The sequence below is a fragment of the Archocentrus centrarchus genome, chromosome 24 (assembly GCF_007364275.1).
Source record: "Archocentrus centrarchus isolate MPI-CPG fArcCen1 chromosome 24, fArcCen1, whole genome shotgun sequence".
Lineage (NCBI taxonomy): Eukaryota > Metazoa > Chordata > Actinopteri > Cichliformes > Cichlidae > Archocentrus > Archocentrus centrarchus.
The window spans coordinates 1,013,974-1,023,872 of NC_044369.1; the positions used below are offsets into that span (position 1 = coordinate 1,013,974).

Genomic DNA, 9,899 nt, shown 5'->3' on the forward strand with positions numbered 1-9,899 from the left:
TTCTGACTGTCAGAAGTGGCCCCATTCCCATGCTGGAGCGCACACGCACGCATGCGCACGCACATGTCCCGAACCAGACGGTCGGTATTATCAGGAGAGAAGGAGCAGCCCTGCGGAGACTGCGCAGATCTCCCACCTCACATTTGTGTCTGGGCGCACGTGGGCGGACCCTCTGTGTGTGTGTGTGTGTGTGTGTGTGTGTGTGTGTGTGTGTGTGTGTGTGTGTGTGTGTGTGTGTGTGTGTGTGTGTGTGAGAGAGAGAGAGGTTCCCAGGCTTCGTGGGAAAGCTCCAGCGGCAGAGGAGGAGGAGAAGGAGGACTCACCGGTCACCAGTCCAGTCTGCAGCCGACACACAGGCCACCTGTCCCGGACTATTTACCGGACACGCACCGCTGAGAAAAACCGGAAACCTTTTAAAACACTTAATGCGTGACTGATATTTGGAGAAGGATCCTTAACTTCACGGAAGAGGAGAAACTTTTTTCAGGAACCTGAACCTGTGCCAGCTTTTGGATTAAAAACTAATAACCGATTATTTGTATCCATAGGGACCCAGAGGCTCCTCATATTTAATTTTACAGACTCATTCTGTGCTGGCCTTTAGCGCACCAGTCACCATCAACACTCACAGGAATCAAAGAAAGCTCGTGGACGCTGTTCCCGTCCCGTGGACCTGCAGACCTCCGCGTCTCCTCCCGGGACAGACGCGCAGACTTCCCCGCCGCTCGCGCGCCATGAAGCGTCCGTGCGAGGACAGCAGCTCGGCGGAGAGCGAACTGGAGGAGACCATTGATGTGGGCAGTGAGGACGTTTGTCCCGGGTGAGATTTCAGAAACGTCTCTTTATTCTTCCAGTAACAAAAGAATCAGCGGCTGATGGTCTGCAATAGAAATAATAGAAACTCAGGTTTTTATTCGAATCTGCAGAAAATCCTGCAGATTCTGGCTGATATCTTTATATTTTATATTTAACATTTCAAAATGATCATTTTATAATTCACTGACCGTTTTTATACTGATGTGCCTAAACAAACAAAAATGAATCTGAGAATTGTTTTCTGAGCGTCATAAAATTAAGATTAATTAATTAATCTATTAATTAAAAAATAAGAAAAAAAAAATATTCACCTTTAAGAGGCCAAACAGGTTTTAGGAACTTTAAAAAAGACTCAGAAAGTTTCACAGATATCAAAACGTTGCCTGTTTGTGTCACGTGACTAATTCTTTGTAAAAATTATGCCGCAAAAAATCAAAAATAAACATTTTTGACGCGGAGCAAAAGATTTCCATCAGTCTCAGCAGAATAAAGATGACGAGCAGCGGATTTTCTGCGCTGTGTGTAAAAGTTCACAACAATCAGTTTTTACTGTATTTGGAGAAAAAGCAGCTGCTGTTTGTGAAGCTCATTTTTACCCCAGAAATACTTCTCATTGGTAATACTTCATAATACTTCATAATAATTCATATAATTGTATTTATGGTAAAAAGAGCCGTTTCTTCACTCATATGCTACAGTAAAGATAAGGTACCGTAGATTCTGTTACAGTAACAGTGAAGTACTGCAGTAGTACAGTGAGCAGCTGCTTTTAACTGTTTTATATTTTCATTTTAGGTTGAGGTGTTCCCAACTTGAGGGTCACTGCCCCTCAGAGGGTCACCAGGTAAACCTGAGGGGTCAGAAGTTTTTAAAAAGGAGTTTTTAGGATCAGTGGAATTTGTAACAGTGTACAGACGTGTGTGAGGATTTCATTTTATTAATTGAGTTATTTATGCAAAATTGGATCTTTGTTAATATCTTCATTTGAAAGCAACTGTTAAACAAATGCAGCGCTGCAGTATTTACATCTGAAAGCTGCTGAAATTAAGAAAGTATGAAAGTGATGGAAGTACTGAAGTTAAATACCTCAAACTTGCAGTACTTCAGTAAATGTACTCTTCTCCTGATGTGTCCACCTCTAAGCAGTTTTTTTTTGCAGCAGATGTGCTCATTTAAACAATTTTATCTCCATTTGTGTAGTTTATTCTAATAAAATAAATTACATTATTAATATTATTATTAATAATCCACAGTAAGCAGTAAAAACATCCTCTGCTGGCACAGAAGCAGCAGCGTCACACAGTAATGTGAAGAATGAAATAAAAACATGAACTCTAAATAGAAACAAGTCGACACGTATGAAGCGCTGCTCCTTTCCAGGGCTGAGCATCAACAACACATTCAGTCTCTGCAAACTTCACTCCCCTGTCTGACCTTTGACTCTGATAAATAAACAGAGGAGTAAACTTTGCAGTCTTGGTGTTTTGTGTGGATTTGACTCCGTGGTACTCAAACTGTGGAGCAGGTCCCCCTGGTGGGGCGCAGAGCCACTGCAGGCAGGAGTGTGGACCACCAGGAAAAACATGGAAGGGGACTGAGGGGATGAGTTATGTGGGGGATTAAAAGAGAAGAGTTTCCAATGATGCCCTCACATTTATTTTAATCAAGTTTCACTTTTTTAATATTAGTGATTCATGAAAATTGTCATGTGTGCGATGCACTCTTTTTCTTCTGAGCATGCCTGAAAAAGTCTGAGCGGCACTTCTTCAACGGCTCATTTCTTTCCCTCGTAGGCACATGAAGGAGTCCTTCGTTAGGTGTGGATCTCCAACCACGACGACTCAAGTGATGGCGAGGAAAAAACGCAGAGGGGTGCGGTCACTGTCTGCATCAGTGCGTGAGTATCCAAGGACCGATTTCAACTGATTTAAATATTTTTCTTTGTTACATCAGATTATCGAGAAGAGACGCAGAGACCGAATCAACAACAGCCTGTCAGAGTTACGGAGACTCGTCCCAACAGCGTTTGAGAAGCAGGTACCAACAAATAATCCCCTTCAATCAGTGTCTGCATGCTGCATGCTCAATGTCTGCAGGTGACTGCAGGCTCAGTGTCTGCAGGCGTCTGCAGGCGTCTGCAGGCTCAGTGTCTGCACGCTCAGTGTCTGCAGGCTCATTCATCTGTCAGATCAATGATGGCATTCACCTGCTTGTGTCTCAGTTATAGAATTGTTTGAGGAATCTGGCTTTTATAAGACAGACTTGGAATTATAAGAGAAATCTGAGTGTCATCTGCAAAAAATGTATTCTTATATCTGGATTTCAAGATTTCATGTAGAGGTAGCAGACAAACAGGCACACACAGACAGATGCATGCAGACCTCTGTTCATTCCTAACGATAATGTTGAGATCATTGTTAACTCTTAATGAACACTGCCAAGCTGTGCTCCTTTGAAAACTAGGCATTGCTCTGTTAGTTTTTGCACACCCTGGTTAAATAATCAAACTTGTGGCCTTCGGCGCTCCTGTCGTAAAGCAGACTGCAATAAGAATAATCCCAGGGTTTTATTTGATACGACCAACAGGATTTTCTCCTCCACCTCAGCAGGCCTTGTAACTTTCTGACGATGACTGTAACACCTTTCTTAGTCATTTTGTGAATAAGGTGATGGACTTGAGATCTAAAATCTCCTTTAGTTCACCGCCTTATGAAGATGGTCCTCAGTGCGCTGAATCTTTTAGCTCATTCTCTCCCATCACACTGAATTACTTAGTAATTGGCAGGATGAAACCCTCATCACACTCCTTTGAGATATTACCTCCTCCCATCCTGTTTGGGACTCTCACCACTATTGGTCCTTCATTGTTGTCGATCATAAACAGTTCACTGAGGCAAGGTCATGTTCCACTTTATTTTAAACATGCTGAGGTAAGTCCCCTATTAACGAAGCTAACCTTGATACTAGCTCTGTTGGTAATTATCAACCTGTTTATGAACTGCCATTTGTTAGTAAATTATCAGAGAAAATTGTAGATAGTCAGTTCAGATCTTTACTATCCAATTTACAGATTTTCGATGCTTTTCAGTCTGGTTTTCCAAAGCAGTGCTCCACTGAGTCTGCTCTTTGAAAGTCTACAATGATGTTTTAATGGCCTCTGATGCAGGAATTGTTCTGTCATCGTTTTACTTGATCTCAGTGCAGCCGTTGATACCATTGATCACAGCATTTTGTTTAACAGGCTTAAGGTTTGGCTGGTATCTCTGGCTCAGCACTAGACAGGTTTTCTTCTTATTTATCAAATAGGACGTTCTCTGTTAGGAAAAGCAAAGTCAGTTCTAACATTGCCTCCTTAAATTGTGGGGTTCCACAGGGTTCAGTCCTGGTCCATTATTATTTTCTTTCTATATGCTTCCTTTAACTGGCATCATTCAGTTGTTTAAGGTAATTTCTTATCATTTCTATGCTGATGACATTCAGCTGTATATGTATGTATGTCTCCTTTTGTCCTACCGTTAAGTCCAACATCTTTAATCTCGGTGTAATATTCGATTCCTCTCTGAGCTTCAACTCGCACGTAAGATCTTTGTCTCGGTCCTGCTTCTTTCATTTAGGGAACATTTCTAAATTATGACATATGGTCTCTAAGGCTGATCTGGAAATAATTATCCATTTATTTGTGTCTTCACTTTTAGATTATTGCAATGCGCTGTTTACTGTCTTAGACAAATCATCTCTTTCACACCTCCAACCAATACAAAACTCTGCAGCCAGATTATTAACACATTCCAGCAAGCAAGCTCACATTTTACATTCCTTACATTGGCTCCAAATCGATTTTAAGATTCGTTTTAAAATTCTCATATTTGCATACAGAGCGTCCGGTCTCCAGATTATATTTCTCAGCTTCTTATAAAACTATACTGCTTCTCGCTGTCTTTGTTGGCAGGCCCAGAGTTTGTTAATTGTTGGGGGTACAGAGCCTCTCAGTCAGTGGCTGTGAGACAGTCGACCACAATGTTCAGCTGACTCTGTGGATACTTTTAAAAAGCAGTTAAAACTTTTTTGTTTAAACATGCCTTCTGCTGAGAATTCTATTATTTGTATTATTACTATTTATTTTTTAGCTACCTTTCATTTTTTGTGTTCTATTGCATATTTTTAATTAGCTGTTATGCTGTTTAATTACTGTTTTGCTGTTCACTGTGTACAGCGCTTTATGACTGTTGTCTGTGAAATAAATAAATAAACTTTACTTACAGATGGATTCATAAAAATTAGGTCTCAAACAAGAGAAGACATGAGGGGTTTTATAGTCAGTGAGAAGAAGACTGAAATAATCAGAGCAGAGAGCTTTAACACAGCTGAAACACACAAACCTAATAAACAAAGAAAGTGATGCTCAGTGCAATAAACTGTCCCACTGGTATCAGATTTTACTGAAACTTGGACATAATCTACAAAAATTATGATTTTCTTTAGCTTTTGTGGACTTTTTAAACATTAATCACTTGTGTGATGTGTCCCATGTGGGTTTCACATGATTTAAAATGCATTAGATCAGAGTTTTCTTAATGTGGCAGCTATATTTTGATAGGACTTTGATAAAGATATGATTGGACAATCTTAGAAAAACATGCACAAAAAAAAAGGAATTTTTTAGGTTCTGCAGAAGCAGCTGCACTAAATTCAGAGAAAACAGTATTTAAATAACTGCAGTGGTTGGTTAAAGCAGCTTAGTGTGAACTTTATCTCCTGTTCTCTCCACCAGAGTTCAGCTAAACTGGAGAAGGCAGAAATCCTCCAGATGACTGTGGATCATCTGAAGATGATGCAGGCAACAGGAGGCAAAGGTAACCTCATTACTCCACGATATGATTTTCTGCACTGTCGTAACTATAACTGACTGATAACCAGTTAGTCATTCGTCCACCAGCTTCTCTTTGGGTTTGGATCATCTGGTGTGGCACAAAAACCAGAGTTTTTCCTTTTTATGAGGAGGCCGGTCAGTGTTTGTCAGCATCACTGTTTCCCGGAAGTGATGCTCAGTCAGATTTAGGCTCATTAGCTCTGGGAAAGTCTGCAGAAAGTGACGGTAAGTCAGTGTGAGGTCCTCTGAAGTGATGGAAACAGGACTGTGTGTGTGAGAGAGACGGAGGGAGGTGGTGAGTCCATGGGAAACGCTGCAGGGATAAAAGCACCACTTGACCCTGAGCAGCGCTGTTTGCTTTCATAAAGCAGGCGGGTGGAGGTGGGGGAAGAGGGCGGGGTCGGCTTTGGCTGCGTTCACAGGCAGCCTCTCTGCAGCGTTTGTTTGGGTTCACAGCAGCAGCAGCGACAGAGCAAACACACAGCGAGTCTGTCTGGGTCACAGAAACGCAGAAAACACGACAAACATTTTCTCGAGTTTCACGAATTTTTGAAGCGATGACGGCAGCGAAGACAAACCGCACTTAAACGTGGGGATAATCTCCACCCCACAGGCTGATATCACCGGTGATGTTTAAGCTCTCCACAGCATCACACTGAATCTGTCTGCAGCCCTTTGCACGACATCACTGTTTTCATCCACCTGCGAGAGCCCGCTCTTCGGCTCCGCCCACCCTGCTCCACCCTGCGCTGAAAGATTATCACTGCTTGCTGGCACTAAACATCCAGAGAGCCAAGGCTGGAGTGTGTAGAGGAAGAACCAAACATGCAGGCAGCCAAAGTAAAACAGAAGACAAACCTTCATGTAGCTGAACTACAGCAGAAACAAACCAAATCCAGCTCATGAGGACAACAACCCAGAAAAACAAAAGCCACACAAATGTAGACAGCAACAGGAGGCAGGACTATTTATACACACCAGCCTGATTAGGGAATGACTAGCAGTAGTGTAACAAGACAAAGGTGAAAGCAATCACACACACAGGAAGCAAAACTAACCCAGGACACGAAAGAAAACAAACCTTCAAAGTAAAACAGGAAACAACCCTGAAGGAAACCTAAAGAAGACTCACAAACATGAAGACAGAGACAGGAAGGTGACGGGGAGACGAGCCAAAACTGAAACTCATCGTTAGAATAAAAATAAAGTAAAAACAGGAATCAAACACTCACCATACGGATTTTTCATAGCAATAAAGACATTAGTACTGCAGCAGCACTGCTCTGTCCCAGCACTACACATGCAGCTCTCATGGCTGCTTGCTTCATGTTATTCATAACAAAAATTTGTACTCCGGCACTGATGCTCAGATGGTTGCTCCTCGTGGCCTTGCACACTCAGTCGTGGCAGCTGCAGCTACACCAGCCACCATCGGTGCTTTCCCTGGGGTGTCTAGGTCCCAGTGTGGTGCTGCATAAACAGGAGAGACTGCTTAGAGAAGATGCTGCCACTCAGCCCCAGCCTCCCACCCCACCTGTCCTCCCACAGCTGAGACCAAACCTACACCCTGCCGCCCCACTGTGAAACTGTAAACTGAATGAGGGCACATGTCTGCATGCACCTCTCTGTATGCACCTGTCTGTCTGCGGTTTATTGATTAACGATTTCGAAATTGTGTCAAATTGTGATTTGAGGGCAGAGTTGGTAATGCCCCTAACTGCCTTCGTAATTTTTCGATTTGATCTAGAATCAGATTTTATGCCCCGCCCCCCTCCATCGTGTTAATCCAGCCCTTCTCTGTCTGCAGGTTATTTCGATGCCCACGCTCTCGCCCTGGACTTCCTGTCTCTGGGGTTCAGGGAGTGCGTCGCGGAGGCTTCCCGTTACCTGAGTGCCGTGGAGGGCCTAGACTCCGGCGACCCACTGCGCTCCCGTCTTCTGTCCCACCTCGCCTCCTGTGCCTCCCAGCGTGATGCCGCCGCCCTGACAGCTGCTTCCCATTCGCCACATCACCACCACCACCCCCACCAGCAGCAGCCCCATCCCCTGCCTCACCCCTTCCACCCCCACCACTGGGCTGCTGCTGTGGCTGCCTTTCGTCCTCTGCCGTACGGACTTAGCGGGCTGGTTTCTCCGGACGCTGGAGGAGGTGGAGCCGGCCAGCGCGGTGTGGTCTCCTCCTCCTTTTCCTCCCACGCAGACTCCACCTCCTCCTCACCTTCTTCCTCCTCTTCTTCATCCCTCTTGCTCCCCTGCGCCCCTGCTCCTCTCTCTGCCTCCCTCCTTTCCTTCTCAGCATCATTTCCCGTCGCCCTCCATGGAGGCGTTCCAGTCCTCCCTCCCTCCTCCTTCGCCTCCTCTGCTGCCAGTCCTCCCGTCTCCTCCTCTTCCTCGCAGACTCCTCACAGCAGCAGCGGTAAACCCTACAGGCCGTGGGGAACTGAGGTCGGAGCTTTCTGACAGTTTCACAGCCTGGAAACACTCCAGCTCCAGTTCAAACAGCTGGTTTTATTAAACTCGTTTTATTAACGTCTTTGGGATGTTTCGACTTCCAGCTGCTGCTTTGACTGGTTCTGCAGAAATGTGTCCTCTAAACATATTTTCATGTTTCACGTTTATTCCACATCTAATATTGTTGAACCTTGATGAGTCAGCTCAGTGTTACCAACTTAGCTCCACCCCACAAACACAATCCTACTTGGCCAAACGCTCACTAACACACCAGATCAATCCGCCACTGAAAATAGTTCCCAGCAAATGTTCAGTTTCTTGTTTGTTCAAACAGGATCTGCCTCAGAACAATAATCAGCTTTGTAAAAATAAAACTTTCATTTTGTACCAACTCATCCCAGGATGCTTCACGCTGCAGTTTTTCAGGTGCCGTCTGCGTCTCACCTCTATCTGTTTCTCACCTTGTTGCACCTGCTGCAGCAGTACCGGCTGTTTCAGGCTGTCTCAGAGACCCGCGGTCCACATCAGGAACCTGCAGGGATGGAGGTGGTCTCAGGTTTAGCCTGTGGTGTGTGTGGTGTGTGTCTCCTTTGTGTTTTTCTGGTGTTTCACTCACGTTTTGCTTCTGTTTTCTCTCACTGGTTCGGTTTAAGAAAGGACTGAGGTTTGGGTTCAGATACGGTGCTTCATGATGAAAAATGGCTGTCGCTGTGCCAGCACCACTGTAGGCACAGCTTTGGCAAAACAGCATCATTACCCACCCCTCAAACTCAGGTGTCCCGGCTGGATCGGACACCTGAGTTTGAATCTCACCTGGGACACATTTGTTCTCGGCAGTTGTTTGATTAGTGATTAAAATCATTGTATTGGTTCAACAAAAGCTTTACAACATTGACTCATAGACGCAGCTGTGATGATGGATGTGATTTGGCACTGAGACGAGGATGGGAGCGGAGTGATGAAGAAAATCTCGACTAACACGAGCATCCTTTCAAACTAACCCCACAAAAACCTGATGAACCCGGCTCACACAAAGGGACTTTTGTCATATTTCCCAAACAGACTTCAGAAAGTGGAATATTAAACACATAATATTATTTGATTATGTTAAAGCTTTTTAAATGTCTGTGGTAAACTGTCACTGAGCTTTGAACCAAATATCTCTGATGCCTGCGTGCCTTCGTACAATAAAGACTAAACAGAGCTGCTGCTGTAATAAAGAGTCCACTGTCTTTATTTATGACAACTATAAAGAGACACACAATTATTACTAAGGGTTTGGGTCCACAGGAGAGCTCAGACCTCAGGCAGGTTCATTCATTCATGAACCGACTCAGTGAGAGCAGAGAACGTCCCAAACTGCTACAAAGTGTTCAAAAATATCAAAAGAAAACCAAACTAAATATAAATTACATTCACAGAGACCCAGAACACCAATTAGACATCACAATGATCAAAAACACATCATTTAAACTCATGGCGAGCAGAGAAAATCACTGTACTCGCTTATTTCCCAGAAACAGGCACAAAACTTCAAAACAAAGATACAAAAAGACCCCACGAATAAAAGAAAGTGACCAAGAAAACACAATAACTACACAATGGCATCAAAGAGTTTAAACAAGCACAAAAGGACCAGACTGAGGTGACAGAAACACAACCTGATGCAAAATAACCACAACGAGACCAAAATGAACACAAGTGATCAAAACAAAGACACGAAAAAATGACTGATTGATTCCAGAGGAAACACTGCAGGTGT

General features: G+C 43.9%; 1 protein-coding gene across 1 annotated transcript; it reads left to right on the top strand.

Moving 5' to 3' along the window:
* Positions 1-262: 262 nt before the first annotated feature.
* hey2 (hes-related family bHLH transcription factor with YRPW motif 2) lies at positions 263-9,325 on the top strand. Its single transcript, XM_030721737.1, has 5 exons — positions 263-820; positions 2,610-2,688; positions 2,770-2,853; positions 5,588-5,669; positions 7,494-9,325. Exons 1-5 carry the CDS (start codon positions 735-737, stop codon positions 8,144-8,146), a joined length of 984 nt encoding a protein of 327 aa, XP_030577597.1. The 5' UTR covers positions 263-734; the 3' UTR covers positions 8,147-9,325.
* Positions 9,326-9,899: the final 574 nt, after the last annotated feature.